General features: G+C 43.0%; 1 protein-coding gene across 2 annotated transcripts; it reads left to right on the top strand.

The window, feature by feature from the left end:
* Window positions 1-311: 311 nt before the first annotated feature.
* On the top strand, window positions 312-23,253 carry LOC121544804 (methionine aminopeptidase 1). Of its 2 annotated transcripts, XM_041854962.2 has the most exons (12): window positions 312-489; window positions 1,821-1,872; window positions 3,663-3,769; window positions 4,035-4,095; window positions 15,227-15,250; window positions 16,589-16,680; window positions 16,791-16,874; window positions 16,974-17,112; window positions 19,131-19,262; window positions 19,350-19,493; window positions 19,638-19,703; window positions 22,990-23,253. In XM_041854962.2, exons 1-12 carry the CDS (start codon window positions 376-378, stop codon window positions 23,154-23,156), a joined length of 1,182 nt encoding a protein of 393 aa, XP_041710896.1. In that variant the 5' UTR covers window positions 312-375; the 3' UTR covers window positions 23,157-23,253. The 2 variants fall into 2 exon arrangements, with proteins under 2 accessions (XP_041710896.1, XP_041710897.1); XM_041854963.2 differs by lacking the exon at window positions 15,227-15,250 and having other exon boundaries at window positions 314-489.
* Window positions 23,254-24,470: the final 1,217 nt, after the last annotated feature.

Genomic DNA, 24,470 nt, shown 5'->3' with positions numbered 1-24,470 from the left:
AAAGTTGATTGAAATAAGTCATTGAAATATTGTTATTTGCCTACCTTTATTAGTGTAATTGTGAATTAAACAAGTAATAATCATACGCAAAGAAGCAAATAAAAAAGAGAATGTAAATATATTTGTATTGTGTAAACTAATCAGACATTTTATGACTTGTACTCACAGTCAATACACAATTGTATTGTAAACGCCATCTATTTTTATGGTGAACACACAAATATACTTTATTTCAGCATATAAAATAGCCAGCCAAGGTCACAACTACATGTTGAATATCTCATAATTATGTGCTGAGGCTGCGCTCGCGAGGTTCTCTCCAGCTAACAGACCGTCCAGTCCACTCCCCAGTCTCCACCCCTCCAGACTGCAGGCATGGCGGCTATCGAGGCTCGGGAATGCGAAACAGAAGGCTGTAGCAACGAGGCCAAACTTCAATGTCCAACCTGCATCAAGCTTGGGATCCAAGGCTCATACTTCTGCTCTCAGGTAACATTCATTTTCTAATTCATTCAGTGAGAGAGGGGTCTGACATGATACACAGCGGCCCAGAAATACATAATTTATCACGAGGTAACATAACGGCCCTGAATCCTGATTGCGTTTCCTCACACACCCCTTTAGCTAGCCTAGCACTTGAAGCTGACTAGCTAACTTACAAGCATTCTTCTGCATACAACCCTAACGTTAGCTAAAAAGTAAAGGTTTGCAAATGCATTATCTAGGAATTTGATTTGAAGTCAATAACTAACGTTATAATTATGTATGAAAAATGCTTGTTGAAAAGTTTTCTTTATGGGTTTGTTAGCATGTTAGTTGCTAGCTAGCTACTAACGTTAGCTAGCTAATTAGCTAACGTTAAGTCTGTTAGTTAATCTGAGCATCAAGTTTGCAAAGTCTAGCAAACTAACGACGTTAGCTGGCTAGATAGCCTAACTTGCTCATTGACATTGTTTATTGCAGTGAATGAAATGGTTAACTAGCCGAACAAGGTAGAGCTAACTGAGGCATGCTTTCTACAAGCTGATGTAGCTAGCCATGTTCATTCATTTGATTTCTCTGCCGCTGGCCTGGCTGTAAACCACCTGTGGCTTGCTTGTCTGAAATGTTGAGCAGCTTTCACTGTCACTTTGAAAACTGTTAAATTAATGCATACCATTACCAATGGGTAACTAAGATTATGTATCCCACTCAAGAAATCATTGAAATTGCCAAAGATGCAGGCCCAAGTGGCAGTTTAGCTGTGTACCATTAGCGATAAGGATAAAAGGCAGTGTAATTAGTTCAAAGCTTAAACTTCTCTGGCAGTGTAGGCCTAGATTAATTTTTGGCAGAGACAGATGGGGAGGTGGCGCTGCTGTGATGTTCCATACAGGCAGCTCTGTCAAAGCCTCTATACCACCCAGAGCTATGAGGCTAGTTGCAGTCTAAGGGATATTTTTACCCCACTACTCTCTCCTTACTCTAGTGGTCAGCAAAGAGGTTAGCCCATGGTCAACTGGCCATTGACCAAGTCTTGAAAGAAAGTTATATCTTAGCCTTGTATGTCTTATTGCCACTTCAACTAGCCTAAATGGCAGTATTCCTCAATGACACTGTTGGAAACAAAAGTGGTTTATGTAATTGTATGAAATTCAGAGCCCATTGGTTTCACTCACTCTGCCTTTAATATTGAGCAGGGATGCACAACTCCCAGTCCACAGACGATTAGAGGAATTAATTCCGCAATTAGTGCCAGTGCCAGACACTGCTGCCATTGAAACCTGTACACCCCTACAGAGTCCTGTATTTCTCCCTCCTCTCGTTGTCCTCTCATTCAGGAGTGCTTCAAAGGGAGCTGGGCCACTCACAAGCAGCTGCACAAAAAAGCAAGTATGTATCCTCAGCAATATTCTATCACATAGGCCTACTCCCTTCCAAATAATTTTTCAAACAGACCACAATGTCCCTACATGGCGTTTGTCAATGTTCCTATTCTTACCTGACCTATAATTTGAAAGCATAGAATAGGTGAAAGCCAACATAATTGCCAAAGCTTTTCCATCCTCTATTTTTGATGGTGGAATAGAGCAATGGTGTAGCCTTTCAAAATGGATGAGACACTGCACTCAGTACAAGCCATTAGAGCAGGGGCGGACAACCTGAGAGGGCCGGTGGGGGTGCAGGTCCCCACCCCCCCAGCCAGGCAGCAACACACCTGATTCAACTAAACAAAGTCACCATTAAAGACAATTATTTAGTTGGTTAGTAGATTTGGGCATTTTACCGCTTGGCTGGAACAAAAACCTGTACCCCCACTTGGCCCTCATAGGCTAAGCGTGCCCAACCCGCCTTAGTCTAGTGTGTACACTACCGTTCAAAAGTTTGGGGTCACTTAGAAATTACCTTGTTTTCGAAAGAAAAGCAATTTATTTGTCCATTAAAATAACATAAAATTGATCAGAAATACAGTGTAGACATTATTAATGTTGTAAATGGCTATTGTAGCTGGAAACGGCTGATCTTTAATGGAATATCTACATAGGCTTACAGAGGGCCATTATCAGCAACCATCAGTCCTGTGTTCCAATGGCAGGTTGTGTTTGCTAATCCAAGTTTATCATTTTTAAAGGCTAATTGATCATTAAAAACCCTTTTGCAATTATGTTAGCACAGCTGAAAACTGTTGTGCTGATTAAAGAAGCAACAAAACTGGCCTTCTTGAGACTAGTTGAGTATCTGGAGCATCAATAATTGTGGGTTCGATTACAGGCTCAAAATGGACAGAAACAAAGAACTTTCTTCTGAAACTTGTCATTCTTGTTCTGAGAAATGAAGGCTATTCCATGAGAGAAATTGCCAAGAAACTGAAAGATCTCGTACAACGCTGTGTACTACTCCCTTCACAGAACAGCGCAAACTGGCTCTAACCAGAATAGAAAGAGGAGTGGGAGGCCCCGGGGCACAACTGAGCAAGAGGACAAATACATTAGTGTCTAGTTTGAGAAACGGATGCCTCACAGGTCCTCAACTGGCAGCTTCATTAAATAGTACCCGCAAAACACCAGTCTCAACGTCAACAGTGAAGAGGCGACTCCGGGATGCTGACCTTATGGCTTTTTCTTTGCAACTCTGCCTAGAAGGTCAGCATCCCGGAGTCGCCTCTTCACTGTTGACGTTGAGACTGGTGTTTTGCGGGTACTATTTAATGAAGCTGCCAATTGCTGATGCTCCAGATACTCAACTAGTCTCAAGAAGGCCAGTTTTATTGCTTCTTTAATCAGCACAACAGTTTTCAGCTGTGCTAACATAATTGCAAAAGGGTTTTCTAATGATCAATTACCTATTTGAAAATGATAAACTTGGATTAGCAAACACAACGTGCCATTGGCACACAGGACTGATGGTTGCTGATAATGGGCCTCTGTACGCCTATGTAGATATTCCATAAAAAATCAGCCGTTTCCAGCTACAATAGCCATTTACAACATTAACAATGTCCACACTGTATTTCTGATCAATTTGATGTTATTTTAATGGATACATTTTTTTGCTTTTCTTTCGAAAACAAGAATTTCTAAGTGACCCCAAACTTTTGAACGGTAGTGTATGTGTGAACACCTAACTGGGATCTCTCACAATGGTGTCAAATCAGATGACCTAAATTATATTCTGATTTGCAGAGGATGATAACCAGGATGAGGCAAAGAACTGCGTGGAGAACGACACCAACACAGACCCATGGCCTGGCTACCGCTACACGGGCAAACTACGCCCTCACTACCCACTCGTAAGAACACCTTTCTTGTACATATCTAAATGGTGCTAATGTGCTTATAAGATATTTTATGTAGGAGCGTTTTTTCCTAGTTACATAGTAGGCCAACTAATGTCAACACAACATGATTAATAGACATAAACCACACAAGCTTTGTGTAAAGTTTACTCATTAGCCCCTGTGAGCTTTGTAATCATGTCTGTAATCGCTCTTCTTGTTGGTGTCTTCTGTGAGCTCCATGTAATCAATCTCTCCTGTCATTGGTTCCCCCTTGTAGACTCCCATGAGGACTGTCCCCAGTGACATCCAAAGACCTGACTATGCTGATCATCCACTAGGTAACGCTACTCCTCTTAGACTGAGACCGCCTCCAGTTGCTTTGAATTATTATGAAATCCTGTGGTGTCTTTGAAAATCTTCTCAAAGCAAGTATTCTTTGTCATGAATTGTGTTGATATTGAAACATTATGAAAAATGTATGCACTCACTAACTGTAAGTCGCTCTGGATAAGAGCGTCTGCTAAATGACTTAAATGTAAATTACACTTTATCCGAGGAAAATGTACACTGTCAATACCCAGTACTATACCCAGAAAGTGTTGTCATGATACCATAATGTTGACTTCGATACCAGGTTTCTTATCACAATACTCAATACCATCACGATACTCGAAACCGAAACGATACCATGACAAAATAATAAGGCATATTAGCCAAAGTCACGGAATGGCACCTGATCCAGGCAGAAACTCAGCTACTACTCTGTTCAATCGTTGGGCATCTTTTGAGTTCAATATCACTACATTCAATTTTTTTTTACTTCGGCAGGTAGCTTAGTGGTTAAGAGCGTTGTGCCAGTAACCGAAAGGTCGCTGGTTCTAATCCCCGAGCCGACTAGGTGAAAAATCTGTCTGTGCCCTTGAGCAAGGCACTTAACCCTAATTGCTCATGTAAGTCGCTCTGGACAAGAGCGTCTGCTAAATGACTAAAATGTAAATGTCTACATTTTTCAGACAGCCATGTATGCATTAATGAACAATCATACAATCAATTTGACTTTGTTTTTACCAATCTAACAACATAACATAATGGTAATCATTTATTTGTATGGTCAATCTCTTAAACTGGGTACATCAAGATGTAGCCTATATCTATCCACGATACAGGTGAATGTATATTCAATAGGAGTGTGTGCATGCATTGCGTTATTGAGCTTGTTTTGGCTGATTACATGGGGCTACAGATTACAACCTGTTTCCCTTTGATTTGTGACTTATTTTATCAACAACATTTACATAGAAGTACAGTACCAGTCAAAAGTTTGGACACCTACTCATTCAAGGGATTTTCTTTATTTTCTACATTTTATAATAAGAGTGAAGACATCAAAACTATGAAATAACATATATGGAATCATGTAGTAACCAAAAAGTGTTAAGCAAATCAAAATATATTTTACATTGGAGATTCTTCAAATAGCCACCCTTTGCCTTTTGACAGCTTTGCACAGTCTTGGCATTCTCTCAACCAGCTTCACCTGGAATGCTTTTCCAACGCTCTTGAAGGAGTTCCCACATATGCTGAGCACTTGTTGGCTGCTTTTCCTTCACTCTGCCGTCTGACTCATCCCAAACCATCTAAATTGGGTTGAGGTCGGGGGATTGTGGAGGCCAGGTCATCTGATGCAGCACACCATCACCCTCCTTCTTGGGAAAATAGCCCTTACACTGCCTGAAGGTGTGTTGGGTCATTGTCCTTTTGAAAAACAAATGAGAGTCCCACTAAGCTCAAACAAGATGGGATGGCTTATCGCTGCAGAATGCTGTGGGAGCCATGCTTGTTAAGTGTGCCTTAAATTCTAAATAAATCACAGACAGTGTCACCAGCAAAGCACCCCCACACCATAACACCTCCTCCATGCTTTACGGTGGGAACTACACATGCAGAGATCATCCGTTCACCCACACCGCGTCTCACAAAGACACGGCGGTTGGAACCAAAAATCTCCCAATTTGGACTCCAGCCCAAAGGACACATTTCCACCAGTCTAATATCCATTGCTCGTATTTCTTGGCCCAAGCAGGTCTCTTCTTCTTATTGGTGTCCTTTAGTAGTGGTTTCTTTCCAGCAATCGACCATGAAGGCCTGATTCACACAGTCCCATCTGAACAGTTGATGTTGAGATGTGTCTGTGACTTAACTCTGAAGCATTTATTTGGGCTGCAATTTCTGAGGCTGTTAACTCTAATGAACTTATCCTCTGCAGCAGAGGTAAGCCTGGGTCTTCCATTCCTGTGGTTGTCCTCATGAGAGCCAGTTTCATCATAGCGCTGGATGGTTTTTGCGACTGCACTAGAAGAAACTTTCAAAGTTATTGAAATGTTCCCTATTGACTGACCTTCATGTCTTAAAGTAATGATGGACTGTTGTTTCTCTTCGCTTATTTGAGCTGTTCTTGCCATAATATGTACTTGGTCTTTTACCAAATAGGGCTATCTTCTGTATACCACCCCTACCTTGTCACAACACAACTGATTGGCTCAATCGCATTTAAAAGGAAAGAAATTCCACAAATTAACTTTTAAAAAGTCATACCTGTTAATTAAAATGCATTCCAGGTGACTACCTCATGGTAGTGGCTATTTGAAGAATCTCAAATATAAAATATATTTTGATTTAACACTTTTTTGGTTACTACATGATTCCATATGTGTTATTTCATAGTTTTGATGTCTTCACTATTATTCTACAATTTAAAAAATGGTATAAAAAAAATTATAAAGAAAAACCCTTGAATGAGTAGGTGTGTCCAAACCTTTGACTGGTAGTGTAGCCTCTTTTATAAAAATGTGCGCTGTCTCATTAACCAGTAATTGCAACACAGTCAATTCGCTGAGGCCATAGATAATGGGAGAGACATGAGCGAGAGACCAAATAATGAATGAATAGTTTTGGTGGCATATTTTGCATTATGGTTTGCACATTATCACAAAGTACTAGGGTAATGAATTGATGGTAGCTTTAGCTGTCAGCTAGCAAGGAAAGTTAACATATAAAGCTGGAAGTTACCAGTATCATCTTGCGTTGTAAAGTGTTCTAGCCTGTATGGACATTGTTTTGCGAACAGTAATTAAGTTTCGACATTTCTACATGCCGTGTCGCATTATTCAAGTATGTTAACTTCTGTGCAGCATGAGTGGGGAGCTAACCTGATGCAGCCCAGACTCCCAGTGCAGGCTACCAATGAGTAAGTGGAGGAGGAACGGTGTGCACTATATAATAAGAGATCGGCTGCACTGATAGACTGACTTGATCCGTGAAGGTAAAAAAATATATAATAAATATCTAGTACCGAACCGTTTTTCATAATCTAGTATCGAAAAAGACCGGAACGACACTTCCCAGAAAAGTATTGATGTTTCTGTTTAACATCTCACCTGACATACAGTATCAGTCATAGAAAATTGGTTACTGCCCCAGCCCTAGATTCCACTAAAGCTGGTCATTCATTATGTATCCATGGTAACCTTGAGGCCGAGCATCCAGTCCGTTCATAAATTCAGAGCGTTTAGTTCTCGGAGCGTTCAGAGCACACACTGGACGCTCTGGCCGAGGAGTAGGGTTGATCCGAGCGTTCTGGCCTTACAATGGCAGTCAAGCACCCAAGCTAACTGGCTAATGTTAGCTAGCTTGCTAGCTACTTCCAGACATACATGAGAGAACACATCACTCTGACCATTTTACTTGCTCTAGCAGAGCTGATTAGGCTGTTTTCATGTTATCTAGAGCGTTGGTGACTGTAACTGTGCTGCTGGCATCAATTTAATTGTTTTTTTGCCGACTTTTACTGACACCGGTCATATTCAACGGGTGTTGAGCGATTTGTAAATTCATCAGCTATTCTGCACTCTGGCACACTCAAACGAGAGTGCTCTGAAATCGGAGTGAATTTACAAACGCACCCTACATCACCTGACTGCTGATTAGTGGTGGGGAGTCGACTCCACAATAATAGATTCCTCGACTCCCGGTGTCGTTTCCCATTTCTGGTTGTCAAGCTTATGAATTGTGTATTTCACAATTTCTTGGCTTGCAATGTCTCGCGCAAGTTCACTAAAGTAGGGGCTTTATTATTATTATCAGTGAGTAGGCTGAGCTATTCTACGCGCAACAGACCGAAGACCAAACACACCAGCGGTTTTCATAGGGAAGAGAAAGGGAAGCAGGTGAGGGAGAGAGGAGCGGGGCAGGCAGAGAGACGGTCAGAACCAGGTGAGGGAGAGAGGAGCGGGGCAGTCAGAGAGACAGTCAGAACCAGGTGAGGGAGAGAGGAGCGGGGCAGGCAGAGAGACGGTCAGAACCAGGCGAGGGAGAGCGGAGCGAGCCAGGCAGAGAGACAGTCAGAACCAGGCGAGGAAGAGAGGAGCGGGCCAGGCAGAGAGACAGTCAGAACCAGGCGAGGGAGAGAGGAGCGGGGCAGGCAGAGAGACAGTCAGAACCAGGCGAGGGAGAGCGGAGCGAGCCAGGCAGAGAGACAGTCAGAACCAGGCGAGGGAGAGCGGAGCGGGCCAGGCAGAGAGACAGTCAGAACCAGGCGAGGGAGAGAGAGGAGCGGGGCAGGCAGGGGGACGGTCAAAACCAGGCGAGGGAGAGAGAGGAGCGGGGTAGGCAGAGAGACAGTCAGAACCAGGCGAGGGGGAGAGCGGAGCAGGCCAGGCAGAGAGACGGTCAGAACCGTGTGCATAGGCTATCTTGGTAGTCTGTATCTAGCAATGCCTTGTAAATTCACCAAAAGTATATTCAAGTGTATACAGTGGGGAGAACAAGTATTTGATACACTGCCGATTTTGCAGGTTTTCCTACTTACAAAGCATGTAGAGGTCTGTAATCTTTATCATAGATACACTTCAACTGTGAGAGACGGAATCTAAAACAAAAATCCAGAAAGTCACATTGTATGATTTTTAAGTAATTAATGTGCATTTTATTGCATGACATAAGTATTTGATCACCTACCAACCAGTAAGAATTCCGGCTCTCACAGACCTGTTAGGTTTTCTTTAAGAAGCCACTTTAAGAAGCCACTGTTCTCCACTCATCACCTGTATTAACTGCACCTGTCCACACACTCAATCAAACAGACTCCAACCTCTCCACAATGGCCAAGACCAGAGAGCTGTGTAAGGACATCAGGGATACAATTGTAGACCTGCACAAGGCTGGAATGGGCTACAGGACAATAGGCAAGCAGCTTGGTGAGAAGGCAACAACTGTTGGCGCAATTATTAGAAAATGGAAGAAGTTCAAGATGACGGTCAATCACCCTCGGTCTGGGGCTCCATGCAAGATCTCACCTCGTGGGGCATCAATGATCATGAGCAAGGTGAGGGATCAGCCCAGAACTACACGGCAGGACCTGGTCAATGACCTGAAGAGAGCTGGGACCACAGTCTCAAAGAAAACCAATAGTAACACACTATGCCGTCATGGATTAAAATCCTGCAGCGCACGCAAGGTCCCCCTGCTCAAGCCAGCGCATGTCCAGGCCCGTCTGAAGTTTGCCAATGACCATCTGGATGATCCAGAGGAGGAATGGGAGAAGGTCATGTGGTCTGATGAGACAAAAATAGAGCTTTTGGTCTAAACTCCACTCGCCGTGTTTGGAGGAAGAAGAAGGATGAGTACAACCCCAAGAACACCATCCCAACCGTGAAGCATGGAGGTGGAAACATCATTCTTTGGGGATGCTTTTCTGCAAAGGGGACAGGACGACTGCACCATATTGAGGGGAGGATGGATGGGGCCATGTATCACGAGATCTTGGCCAACAACCTCCTTCCCTCAGTAAGAGCATTGAAGATGGGTCGTGGCTGGGTCTTCCAGCATGACAACGACCCGAAACACACAGCCAGGGCAACTAAGGAGTGGCTCCGTAAGAAGCATCTCAAGGTCCTGGAGTGGCCTAGCCAGTCTCCAGACCTGAACCCAATGGAAAATCTTTGGAGGGAGCTGAAAGTCCGTATTGCCCAGCGACAGCCCCCGAAACCTGAAGGATCTGGAGAAGGTCTGTATGGAGGAGTGGGCCAAAATCCCTGCTGCAGTGTGTGCAAACCTGGTCAAGACCTACAGGAAACGTATGATCTCTGTAATTGCAAACAAAGGTTTCTGTACCAAATATTAAGTTCTGCTTTTCTGATGTATCAAATACTTATGTCATGCAATAAAATGCAAATTAATTACTTAAATCATACAATGTGATTTTCTGGATTTTTGTTTTAGATTCCGTCTCTCACAGTTGAAGTGTACCTATGATAAAAATTACAGACCTCTACATGCTTTGTAAGTAGGAAAACCTGCAAAATCGGCAGTGTATCAAATACTTGTTCTCCCCACTGTATATTAGGCTATCAATGAGTATGGCTAAACTATTCTTCATAGTGCCAGGGAAATGAAGTTGAACATCAGTCTAATTAGGCTTAAATGTTCAATAAAAAGTAGTGCCTATTGCTTAATGAAACCCTGGCTGGCTGTTGATGTCCTAGGTCAGGGCTCTCCAACCCTGTTCCTGGAGAGCTACCTTCCTGTAGGTTTTCGCTCCAACCCCAGTTGTAGCCTAACTAATCTGAGTCAGTTTATCAACCAGCTAATTATTGAATCAGATACGCTAGGGTTGGAGTGAACCTACTGGATGGTAGCTGTCCTAGGCAATAGATCACAGAGCAGCATCCCCGCTAAACGTTTTGAAAATGGCAAGTTCACTTTCTCATCCATAAACACAGTCAAGTGAAAATATGGTTCAGTAGCTCAAATCAGCAGGGTGGGGGGCATTGTTATTAGGAAGGATGTCTACCATGGATGGATCGCTAAAATAATTATAATGATCAGACTTCATCAATTTAAATATTATGGGGAAACCTATACATTTTGGCAGCCAAGCACGAGTTATCAGTGTAGCCTATTATCGTCTATCCTGTGTGAATCGTCCTCTAGAGGTAACGTACATGCTTGGATAATAATTACAAAACCAACGTCTCTAGATACCGTCCGAATAGGGCTATAACATGGCAAAGAATAGGCTTATCGGCGTAGAGTGAGCAGCATCATCCCATGGGATCTGTCAAGGCTGCACACAGCAGAAATATCACTGAAATGTTGTAGTTCCTACACATCACCTATATTCAAACAAAATAGGCCTTTTCTAGGCAAATGGGCAGCATCATGCTCATGTCAGTCCTCTAGAACGCAAATGTAGTCTTCCTAGTAGGACTCTGCAATAGTGAGGTGGTGTGTATGTGTGTGCGCATCCGTTTCAGTGTGTTTTGGGAGTTGAGTAAGAGTTGACTCCTACGACTCCAACCACAGGAGTCTGAGTCGACTCCAAAAATCCTGGGGTCGTGTACCACTAATGCTGATCACCCTCCAGGTAGCCATGGTTACGGTGTCTCCACTCGTGGCCATGGTTACGGTCTCTCCACATATGGCCATGGTTGCGGTCTCTCCACTCATGGCACATTCATCCAAATGGCATGCAGGGACACGAGTGAGATAATGTCACGTCAGTTGTTCGTCGTCAGATCAGGGACTGCCATTTTAGTTGCAGCCACATCTTGCGTAAGGCCAGCCAAAATAGCTCAATTTTGCTGCCGATTTTCAATGTTTGAACATGGCATGAGGCGAACTCCATGCATTCATATGGCTATGATCCCACAACCCTTTTAAAGATGCAACAAGTAATCTCATTTAGACTGATGTTACTATACAGTGAGGGGGGAAAAGTATTTGATCCCCTGCTGATTTTGTACGTTTCCCCACTGACAAAGAAATGATCAGTCTATAATTTTAATGGTAGGTTTATTTGAACAGTGAGAGACAGAATAACAACAAAAAAATCCAGAAAAACGCGTGTCAAAAATGTTATACATTGATTTGCATTTTAATGAGGGAAATAAGTATTTGACCCCCTCTCAATCAGAAAGATTTCTGGCTCCCAGGTGTATTTTATACAGGTAACGAGCTGAGATTAGGAGCACACTCTTAAAGGGAGTGCACCTAATCTCAGCTTGTTATCTGTATAAAAGACACCTGTCCACAGAAGCAATCAATCAGATTCCAAACTCTCCACCATGGCCAAGACCAAAGAGCTCTCCAAGGATGTCAGGGACAAGATTGTAGACCTACACAAGGCTGGAATGGGCTACAAGACCATTGCCAAGCCGCTTGGCGAGAAGGTGACAACAGTTGGTGCGATTATTCGCAAATGGAAGAAACACAAAATAACTGTCAAATCTCCCTCGGCCTGGGGCTCCATGCAAGATCTCACCTCGTGGAGTTGCAATGATCATGAGAACGGTGAGGAATCAGCCCAGAACTACACGGGAGGCTCTTGTCAATGATCTCAAGGCAGCTGGGACCATAGTCACCAAGAAAACAATTGGTTACACACTACGCCGTGAAGGACTGAAATCCTGCAGCGCCCGCAAGGTCCCCCTGCTCAAGAAAGCACATATACAGGCCCGTCTGAAGTTTGCCAATGAACATCTGAATGATTCAGAGGAGAACTGGGTGAAAGTGTTGTGGTCAGATGAGACCCAAATCGAGCTCTTTGGCATCAACTCAACTCACCGTGTTTGGAGGAGGAGGAATGCTGCCTATGACCCCAAGAACACCATCCCCACCGTCAAACATGGAGGTGGAAACATTATGCTTTGGGGGTGTTTTTCTGCTAAGGGGACAGGACAACTTCACCGCATCAAAGGGACGATGGACGGGGCCATGTACCGTCAAATCTTGGGTGAGAACCTTCCCTCAGCCAGGGCATTGAAAATGGGTCGTGGATGGGTATTCCAGCATGACAATGTTGCGTTGGCCGTGTGTTTTGGGTCAAAGGAGTGGCTCAAGAAGAAGCACATTAAGGTCCTGGAGTGGCCTAGCCAGTCTGCAGACCTTAATCCCATAGAACATCTGTGGAGGGAGCTGAAGGTCCGAGTTGCCAAACGTCAGCCTCGAAACCTTAATGACTTGGAGAAGATCTGCAAAGAGGAGTGGGACAAAATCCCTCCTGAGATGTGTGCAAACCTGGTGGCCAACTACAAGAAACATCTGACCTCTGATTGCCAACAAGGGTTTTGCCACAAAGTACTAAGTCATGTTTTGCAGAGGGGTCAAATACTTATTTCCCTCATTAAAACGCAAATCAATTTATAACATTTTTGACATGCGTTTTTCTGGATTTTGTTGTTGTTATTCTGTCTCTCGCTGTTCAAATAAACCTACCATTAAAATTATAGACTGATCATTTCTTTGTCAGTGGGCAAAAGTACAAAATCAGCAGGGGTTCAAATACTTTTTTCCCTCACTGTACCTATGTATTTCTCTACTGAAGCTGCGGAGTCTGAGAGTAAGTAGTAGCTAGTGCACACTCACACTGTGAATTCCAGTTCAGTTTCTCTGGATGGCAAGGGCCTTGAACATTTTCCTTCATGGCCAAATTATCCTGGCAAAACACATGTTGCTAGGCAACCATGCAAACTTGGATAAATAGAAATGAGCATGCATAGAATATGAATATGATTGAGATGTTGATGCTGGCCAACTACTGCATAACATACATTTGACCAGTTAGCCAGCACTAAGCCTGTTATATGTGAATGAATAACTTTACTCATAAACTATTTCACATTAGTCACTTCCCAGTTCTGATGTTCTCTGCATTGCAGTCTTGTCAAAATTAGAATGTAACCTAGATTTCTAGGCACTTCGAAATTGAAAAAATCTGGACCTAATACATCTGGGCTGGGTTAAATATAACCATAAGCAGCACAACCGTTGATTTGCTTTGTTGTCCTTGCCCAGCATTGATCGCCAGACAGTCTGTTGGACCTAGGAATATAAGCATTTCGCTACACCCGCAAAAACATCTGCTAAATATGTACAGTACCAGTCAAAAGTTTGTACACACCTACTCAATCAAGGGTTTTTATTTATTTTTACTGTTTTCTAGAATAATAGTGAAGACATCAAAACTATAAAATAACACACATGGAATCATGTAGTAACCAAAAAAGTGTTAAATAGCCACCCTTTGCCTTGATTACAGCTTTGCACACTCTTGGCATTCTCTCAACCAGCTTCACCTGGAATGCTATTCCAATAGTCTTGAAGGAGTTCCCACATATGCTGAGCACTTGTCGGCTGCGTTTCCTTCACTCTGCCGTCCGACTCATTCCAAACCATCTCAATTGGGTTGAGGTCGGGGGATTGTGGAGGCCAGGTCATCTGATGCAGCACTCCATCACACTCTTGGTAAAATAGCCCTTACACAAATGATCGTCTCACTAAGCCCAACCAGATGGGATGTCGTATCGCTGCAGAATGCTGTGGTAGCCATGCTGGTTAAGTGTGCCTTGAATTCTAAATAAATCACAGACAGTGTCACCAGCAAAGCACCATAACACCGCATCCTCCATGCTTTACGGTGGGAACTACACATGCAGAGATAATCCGTTCACCCACACCGCGTCTCACAAAGACACGGCGGTTGGAACCAAAAATCTCCAATTTGGACTCTAGACCAAAGGACACATTTCCACCGGTCGAATTGGCTGTTCTTGCCATAATATGGACTTGGTCTTTTACCAAAAACACATTAAGAAGGAAAGAAATTCCACAAATTAACTTTGAACAAGGCACACCTGTTAATTGAAATGCATTCCGGGTGACTACCTCATGAAGCTGGTTGAGAGAATGCCAGGAGTGTGCAAAGCTGTCATCAAGGCAAAGGGTGGCTATTTTGAAGAATCCCAAATGTAAAATATTTAGGTTACTACATGATTCCGTATGTTATTTCATAGTTTTGATGTCTTCACTATTATTCTACGATGTAAAAATAAAGAACACCCATTGAATTAGTAGGTGTGTCCAAACTTTTGGCTGGTAGTGTATATACAACCAATAAAATGTGATTTGAGTCTGGCAAGTCTGCCACGGTGCTGTTCATTGTTAATGGCATCGGATCGCTTCCTGCCGTCCTGAGTCTAGTCTACACAGCGTGAACCTGGCTAGTGAGTCTGTCTTTTTGCTAGCTTCTTAGCAAGATTTGGGGTCAATAGCACTTGAACTCTGTCAATTAAGAAATTCATTCCTTAATTGACAAAATTGAAATGAAATTGACTCCAACTCAGTCCATTCGACTAGTAAACTTTACCCTAGAATAACGTTTTACCTCTGCTTAGTCTGTAGACAAGCTGTAGCTTAAACAATGGCATTCCTTTATAAATTTGCTACCCTCTGAAAAAAGCGTATTCGTCTTGGTCGATACCATGGTCATTCCCACTTTGTTTGCGTCTGGCTATGTATGCAAGTGATTTTGTGAGTTTGAGAGGGGGTGTGCGACTGTGCGTGTATGTGTGCTCGCATGATTGAGAGTGTGAGAGGCTGGTGTCTGAAGCTCTCTTCTACTCATCACTTCAGCAGCAGAAGTGGGTCTTATGGCAGGTACGTCCTACCTCACCCACAACAATCCCTTATACCCCCCATCTGTGCAGCACATCACCACACACTGTCGCTCCTCTTGTTGTATGCCACTTTTTTTGTTGTTTCTTTCGTATGTCTCAATCTGCGAACACCAGGCAGGAAATGGAAGCATGGCCAAAGATATTGTGTTTTTGCATGCATTGTTTTCATTCATCTTTTGCTGCTGCGGTAGAGCTATGGTCTGTATTTTATCGTAGTGATGGGGGTTTTGTACAGTAATCGTGTCGTCTCTGCTAAGTGGTTGATAAACTTAATGATGTGGTTGTGGCTCATGCTTCAGTGATGTTGCCTACACCGATTATGAAGCTCATATCAATGCCGTGGTTTATACATTGTATGTAAACATTGTTTGGTGTTGTGATCTGATAACCAGATAATAACTGTACAAGAAGAATGACATGGGGCTTTTCAATGAAAATAGTCTAACCATGTGGCTCAACCAGAATAACTGTATGCCTATGTCAATAAAAAGGCCCCCATGCCACAGAATTATGTAGCTCTGAAATATTTGCATAGGAGTAAGCAATATAGAGAAAATTAAACTCAGCTGGAAAAGAAGGATCCTTTCAGCGATACAGGTGTGTAGTGTAAGGGGTAGAGGTTGATCTCGAGCGCCGCAGAATTCAGTGATGGCTTCAGGAGGTCTGCAGATCAATATTATCATGCCTCTTGGTCGACTTGTATAGGACTACATCCTCGTGACGTTCTCTGTTAGTGTATTATCTTTCTTTCATATAGCCAGGTTAGGTGAGGACGTTTGGTGTCTACTTTAATGCAGTGAATATATTCCTTGAGGATGTGGGCTTCAAAAGCTGCGTTTACATAGGCAGCCCAATTCTGATCTTTTTTTAAAGCAATGTACTGTGTCTATGCTAGTAGATACCCGTAGACTTCCAGTCGTTGTTTGACTTGCAAACTACCTCGAACTTCCTTCATACTGGACACAGAAACATAAAAATGATATCCACTAGTTCATATGACTATGGGGAAGTAGACAAAAGGCCTCATTTGCCAAAATCCCGAAGTATCCCTTTAAGCTCTTTCCAGTAGCAAAGCTCTTTCCAGTAGCATAGCTACTTAGTGTAGTGACACTAAGTAGTAATGTTTGAGCAGATGCAAGAGGTGGTTGAGTCAGTAGACTATGGTAGTCTGTTTTGAGTGAAAGTCTGACTGGACTGAGTAACGTTCTTTGACTCAGTTTGATGGAAAGCTGATCAGGGTGAGTTTGGTATATGGGTAGAATGGTGATGTTAAAAATGAAGCCAGTATGCCTAATCTTCGCGCTTGTTTTTTTAAAAGGCATGTCTGAGTCGGAGCAGTCTTTGAAGGGCACTTCACAGATCAAGATCCTTCCTGCCGAAGACATCGAAGGCATGAGAGTTGTGTGTAAGGTAAATTATTCAATTGTTTTTTAACCTTTTGCTGGTGCAGTTAATAACATACACAAAAACAGTTTTAAAAACAGTGGTTTTGAAATGGAAAGACTTTTGTATTTTTGTAGCTGGCCCGAGAGGTGCTTGACATCGCCGCCCTGATGGTGAAACCTGGCATGACCACGGAGGAGATTGACCACACTGTGCACCTGGTAAAGACTCTAGCCTCCTTTTCCCTCTACTTCCCATCCACTCTTTTCTCCTCTCTCCCTCGTCTTGATCGTTGATGTGCAAGTACTTCCTCCCTCCAGGCCTGCACAGCCAGAAACTGTTACCCCTCCCCTCTCAACTACTACAACTTTCCCAAGTCTTGCTGCACGTCAGTCAACGAGGTCATCTGCCACGGCATCCCAGACAGGAGACCTCTGGTGGATGGGGATATCCTCAACGGTAGGTTTCCCAAGGGGAATCTCAATAGCATAAAGTGGCTTCCTCGCCTCATCTCAGTCCCTTCATCTTTATTTACTTGGCATCCTCCATATTCTTTCACCTAATGTGTGTTTTCAGATCATTGAGTATGATGGGGTTTAAATAGGTGAGAGAGCCACTAGACTATTGAGATGCACATAGAGAATGTGCTAGTTCCCATTAGACTGCCAAAGATCTCTTGCTCACATCATGGTTTGACAAGAGAAATGGTTTTATTAGTATTCAGCAAGAGTCTATAGGACTTCCACCAAAATGTAGCCTGTGTCCTATATATTTCTGCTAACGAGACTATTCTCAAGAGCAAGATCCCATGAGACACTGCCAAAAACCTCTGACTTACAGCATGGTTTGACAAGACAAATGGTCTCATGAGCATTCAGCTTTGCCATTTTGCCCACTATCATGTACAGTGCATATTTTAAGTATTTATCCCTCTTTTACTTTTTCACATTTTGTTGTGTTACAAAGTGTGACTGAAATGTATCTACACAAATATCCAGAAATGTCAAAGTGAAAATAAAATTATGAATGTTAACAAATAATAAACAACTCCAATATCTTGGTTGTATAAGTATTCACCCCCTTTGTTATGGCAAGCCTAAATTAGTTAAGGAGTAAGAAGAAGTTGGACTCACTCTGTGTGAAAAAATAGGTGTTAACATGATTTTTTAATGACTACCTCTTCCCCTGTACCCCATTTTATACAACATCTGTAAGGTCCCTAAGTCGAGTTCTGAATTTCCAGCACAGATTCAATCTATAAAACCAGGGAGCTTTTCCAGTGCCTCATAAAGAAGGGCACATATTGGTAGGTGGGTAAAACATGAAAAGCAGACACTGAATATCCCGTTAAGCATGGTCAAGTTAGCACTTAAGCTCTGGATGGTGTATGAAACGACCCAGACACTACAAAGATAGTCGTCCTTCCTAACCCGACCCAAGCCCGGCGGGCCCCGACATTATACATGGGCCCTGTTTTTTCATCAATAACTAGTGTACAGGCAGGGCTCTGGTATCACTAAATTGATCACTAACATTTTGACGCTGAGCCATTTGCTCGTGCTCTGCTGCGCAGTACAGTCAATCTGACAAAGATCATAACATAGTGTCAGAAGTGCTGCAACCTCGTCAGATATAAAACAGGAGAGATTATTTCACTGAAAATAAATGTTCCTTGAGTTTTGTCAGAGTTTAGTGATGAAAAGTAGCTAACCGCTAACTGCTCATCTCTTCATTGAGCAGAGCAGCCCAAGCGGAGCTGTTGCTGTGGTTACTCACAGACACAGACAGCTCTTACCAAGCTGCTTCCCTATTGTCCTGTAGCCCATCCCAGCCTTGTGCAGGTCTACAATTTTATCCCTGATGTCCTTACACAGCTCTCTGGTCTTGGCCATTGTGGAGAGGTTGGAGTCTGTTTGAGTGTGTAGACAGGTGTCTTTTTATACAGGTAACGAGTTCAAACAGGTGCAGTTAATACAGGTAATGAGTGGAGAACAGGAGGGCTTCTTAAAGAAAAATTAACAGGTCTGTGAGAGACTGAATTCTTACTGGTTGGTAGATGATCAAATACTTATGTCATGCAATAAAATGCAAATTAATTACTTAAAAATCATACAATGTGATTTTCTGGATTTTTGTTTTAGATTCCGTCTCTCACAGTTGAAGTGTACCTATGCTAAAAATTACAGACCTCTACATGCTTTGTAAGTAGGAAAACCTGCAAAATCGGCAGTGTATCAAATACTTGTTCTCCCCACTGTATATGATAAAATAATGGTTTATTTTTCTTTATTTATTTTGCATTTTGCCCCATTACAACATATTTTGTGTACATCAGTGACAAAAAATCTCAATAAAATAAATTTTAATCCCACTTTGTAACACAATAAAATGTGAAGTCCAAGGGGAGTGGATACTTATTATTGGCACTGTATATATTTCTGCTAATGTTCAGCATCTTCCCTCCCCCTCCTGTTCAGTGGATATTACTGTGTACCACAATGGATTCCACGGAGATCTCAACGAGACCTTCTTTGTTGGAGAGGCGGATGAAGGGGCGAAAAAGCTGGTCCAGACCACCTTCGAATGCCTTATGCAAGCCATTGACTCCGGTAGGATCTCTTACCTGATGCCAGATAAAGATATACAAATAAAATGTGTTCACTATCTCAATGGTTTTTTTCCTCTCCCTTCTCTAGTAAAGCCTGGTATCCGCTACAGGGAGCTTGGTAACATCATCCAGAAACATGCCCAGGCTAACGGCTTCTCTGTAGTGCGGAGCTACTGTGGCCATGGCATCCACAAACTGTTCCACACTGCCCCAAACGTGCCCCACTATGCCAGTGGGTACATCTCCGTCTCCTTCCACCAATAAGCTTGTGAAATTGACATCCCCTTCTTAGATAACATAGTAGCCTACTTGATTAATCCTCAAAGGACTTTGGGGGAAGATGTATAAATCGGTGGGTTTCCTCTTTCTTCTGCAGAAAACAAAGCGGTCGGAGTGATGAAGCCTGGCCATGTATTCACCATCGAGCCCATGATCTGTGAAGGTAAGGACCCTCAGAGACATGACCGCAGATTTGGGGTGTCATTTTGTGTGTGTTTGTGTGTGTGCTTACGGTATGTGTGTAATGGTTGGTAATTGTATACCTACAGTGCATTCGGAAAGTATTCAGACCCCTTGACTTTTTCTTCGTTTTGTTACATTACAGCCTTATTCTAAAATTGATTAAATAATTTTTTCCCCTTATCAATATACATGCAATACCTCGTAATGACAAAGCAAAAACAGGTTTTTAGAAAACTTTGCACATTTATGAAAAAATCAATCAATGAATGGAAATATCACATTTGCATAAGTATTCAGACCCTTTACTCAGTACTTTGTTGAAGCACATTTGGCATCAATTACCGCCTCGAGTATTCTTGGGTATGACGCTACAAGCTTGGCACACCTGTATTTGGGGAGTTTCTCCCATTCTTCTCTGCAGATCCTCTCATGCTCTGTCAGGTTGGATGGGAAGCGTCGCTGCACAGCTATTTTAAGGTCTCTCCAGAGATGTTCAATTGGGTTGAAGTCCGGGCTCTGGCTGGGCCACTCAAGGACATTGAGACTTGTCCTGAAGCCACTCCTTCATTGTCTTGGCTGTGTGCTTAGGGTCGTTGTCCTGTTGGAAGGTGAACCTTCACCCCAGTCTGAGGTCCTGAGCGCTCTGGAGCAGGTTTTCATCAAGGATCTCTATGTACAGTGGGGGAAAAAAGTATTTAGTCAGCCACCAATTGTGCAAGTTCTCCCACTTAAAAAGATGAGAGAGGCCTGTAATTTTCATCATAGGTACACGTCAACTATGACAGACAAAATGAGGAAAATAAATCCAGAAAATCACATTGTAGGATTTTTAATGAATTTATTTGCAAATTATGGTGGAAAATAAGTATTTGGTCAATAACAAAAGTTTCTCAATACTTTGTTATATACCCTTTGTTGGCAATGACACAGGTCAAACGTTTTCTGTAAGTCTTCACAAGGGTTTTCACACACTGTTGCTGGTATTTTGGCCCATTCCTCCATGCAGATCTCCTCTAGAGCAGTGATGTTTTGGGGCTGTCGCTGGGCAACACGGACTTTCAACTCCTTCCAAAGATTTTCTATGGGGTTGAGATCTGGAGACTGGCTCGGCCACTCCAGGACCTTGAAATGCTTCTTACGAAGCCACTCCTTCGTTGCCCGGGCAGTGTGTTTGGGATCATTGTCATGCTGAAAGACCCAGCCACGTTTCATCTTCAATGCCCTTGCTGATGGAAGGAGGTTTTCACTCAAAATCTCACGATACACGGCCCCATTCATTCTTTCCTTAACACGGATCAGTCGTCCTGGTCCCTTTGCAGAAAAACAGCCCCAAAGCATGATGTTTCCACCCCCATGCTTCACAGTAGGTATGGTGTTCTTTGGATGCAACTCAGCATTCTTTGTCCTCTAAACACGACGAGTTGAGTTTTTACCAAAAAGTTCTATTTTGGTTTCATCTGACCATATGACATTCTCCCAATCCTCTTCTGGATCATCCAAATGCACTCTATCAAACTTCAGACGGGCTTGGACATGTACTGGCTTAAGCAGGATTTGAGTCCCTGGTGGCGTAGTGTGTTACTGATGGTAGGCTTTGTTACTTTGGTCCCAGCTCTCTGCGGGTCATTCACTAGGTCCCCCCATGTGGTTCTGGGATTTTTGCTCACCGTTCTTGTGATCATTTTGACCCTATGGGGTGAGATCTTGCATGGAGCCCCAGATGGAGGGAGATTATCAGTGGTCTTGTATGTCTTCCATTTCCTAATAATTGCTCCCACAGTTGATTTCTTCAAACCAAGCTGCTTACCTATTGCAGATTCAGTCTTCCCAGCCTGGTGCAGGTCTACAATTTTGTTTCTGGTGTCCTTTGACAGGTCTTTGGTCTTGGCCATAGTGGAGTTTGGAGTGTGACTGTTTGAGGTTGTGGACAGGTGTCTTTTATACTGATAGCAAGTTCAAACAGGTGCCATTAATACAGGTAACGAGTGGAGGACAGAGGAGCCTCTTAAAGAAGAAGTTACAGGTCTGTGAGAGCCAAAAATCTTGCTTGTTTGTAGGTGACCAAATACTTATTTTCCACCATAATTTGCAAATAAATTCATAAAAAATCCTACAATGTGATTTTCTGGAAAAAAAATTATCAATTTGTCTGTCATAGTTGACGTGTACCTATGATGAAAATTACAGGCCTCTCATCTTTGCCTCGATCCTGACTAGTCTCCCCAGCCGTTCCACTGAAAAACATTCCCACAGCATGATGCTGCCACCACCATGCTTCACCGTAGAGATGGTGCCAGGTTTCCTCCAGACATGACGCCAGAGAATCTTGTTTCTCATGGTCTGAGAGTCCTTTAGGTGCCTTTTGGCAAACTCCAACTGGGCTATCTTGTGCCTTTTACTGAGGAGTGGCTTCCTTCTGCCCACTCTACCATAAAGGCCTGATTGGTGGAGTGCTGCAGAGATGGTTGTCCTTCTGGAAGGTTCTCCCATCTCCACAGAGGAACTCTGGAGCTCTGTCAGAGTGACCATCGGGTTCTTGGTCACCTCCCTGATCAAGGCCCTTCTCCCCCGATTGCTCAGTTTGGAAGAGTCTTGGTGGTTTTGGTGGTTTCCAAACTTCTTCCATTTAAGAATGATGGAGGCCACTGTGTTCTTGAACCTTCAATGCTGCAGAATTGTTTTGGTACCCTTCCCCAGATCTGTGCCTCGATACAATCCTGTCTCGGAGCTCTACGGACAATTCCTTTGACCTCATGGCTTGATTTTATGCTCTGAAATGCACTGTCAACTGTGGGACGTTATATAGACAGGTGAGTGCCTTTCCAAATCAAGTCCAATCAATTGAATTTACCACAGGTGGACTCCAATGAAGTTGTAGAAACATCTCAAGGATGATCAATGGAAACAGGATGCTCCTGAGCTCAATTTTGAGTCTCATAGGAAAGGGTCTGAATACTTATGTAAATAAGGGATTTCTGTTTTTTATTTTAAATACATTTGCAAAAATGTCTAAAAACCTGTTCACGTTGTCAATATGAGGTATTGTGTGTAGATTGACGAAAAACATTTAATCAATTTTAGAATAAGGCTATAATTTAACAAAATGTGGAAAAGGGGAAGGGGTCTGAATACTTCCCGAATGTACAGTGTGTAAAACTGTACCTGTGTGTTTTAAAACTGTACTTGTGTGTTTTAAAACTGTACTTGTGTGTTTTAAAACTGTACTTGTGTGCTTAATACTGGATACCTGTGTGTGTTCTGCGTAGGTGGTTGGCAGGACGAGACGTGGCCTGACGGCTGGACAGCTGTGACTCGGGACGGGAAGCGTTCAGCCCAGTTTGAGCACACTCTGCTTGTGACGGAGACGGGCTGTGACATTCTGACACGCCGGCTGGACGACAACGGACGTCCCCACTTCCTCAACCAAATCTAAATGGGGTGGGGGTACAGCAACGGACGGACTGTCTCATGGGCAGCTCTCTCTTTGGCCCCCCCTGTCGTATCACACATACCCACCTCTAACCTGAGCGCCCCCCAAGGCCAGCCCGCCGCGGCCCGGCTCTCACTGTTCCACGAATTTAGTGTCATTCTTCAAAATTTACGGAAAGTACTTGAATACATCTGATATCAGCTGTGGGGATTGTTTTATCGAGGCTGTTTTAGAAAATAAATGTCTCATCAGAAGATAAAAAGGAAAAATAAATAAGTATTTATGAAATGTGGCTTTGCGCAGTAGCAGGTTGAATTTTTACCTTGATTGTGAGCTTGGATTCTGTTGACGTATATGACTGCAGAGGTGTGGAAAGGGTCAAGCTTCAGTTTGACTATTTGACCTCTAGACATGTGCCACCTTACTGTGTTGCCTAATTGACAGCAAGGCAGCTGGGTCCTATTGACGGCCAGATGTGGCCAGGGAGGGGAGCTGTTGAGCTCAGTGTTCTGCTAAAGTGTGTAGTGCAGGTCTATTCAAACCTGGGCCCTGAGGTCTGCAGCACTGCTAGTTTTCTTTTCTCTCTTGTAGTGAGCTAGTTGATTTATGTTCATTGATTGACCAGAATCTCCTTGCCAGGCGTCCCAGGTCTGGTTTGATTGGGAATGAAAGTCTGCAGTGCTGCGGGTCCCAAGTTCTAGATTGGAATTGCCCTTGTGTAGCGCGCTGAGCCTTAATCTGTGTGAATTAAGAATAAGCATGCCGGATAATGTCCAGGCAGCATGTCTGTTATTCCTCAATCCAGTCGATCAATATTTATCTTGATATGCTGGCGATTTTACTGGTGTGAGCAACACTCTTGAGTCTCCATTTTAATCCAGTCTTTCCACAGTTTCTCTGCCAGCCTTTTATTATTTCTATGACGGGAGTAATAAACAGCTGTTCTGTAGTTGTGTGTGTGTGTGTGTGTGTGTGTGTGTGTATATGCTTTTGTGTTTGAGTGTGGTGAGGACTGTATAAATGCCAAAGGCTCTATTTCAGCAGAAGTCTGGGTTTACTACAGACCTGTGAATTAATACCCTGTTCCAGAGTACTGTATTATTAAAATAGTAATATCATAATCATTGAAGTATTGATTGTTTTGCATTAGCTGAAAGTTAAGCATTTCTTGTTTTGTACTTCCTATGATGTGCACATTATGGGAATCTGACTCTGCAAATGACATGAAACTCGTTCGCTAGACGCTTCCTCCCAATGCTATGCGCAATTAGCCTGGCGACGAGGTTCAAATGATTTTGACCAGTAAGACAATCCTTT

The sequence above is a fragment of the Coregonus clupeaformis genome, chromosome 29 (genome assembly GCF_020615455.1).
Source record: "Coregonus clupeaformis isolate EN_2021a chromosome 29, ASM2061545v1, whole genome shotgun sequence".
NCBI classification, from domain to species: Eukaryota; Metazoa; Chordata; class Actinopteri; order Salmoniformes; family Salmonidae; genus Coregonus; species Coregonus clupeaformis.
The sequence above is the reverse complement of the archived record's forward strand: the minus strand, read 5'-3'. Positions and strand labels throughout refer to the sequence as shown.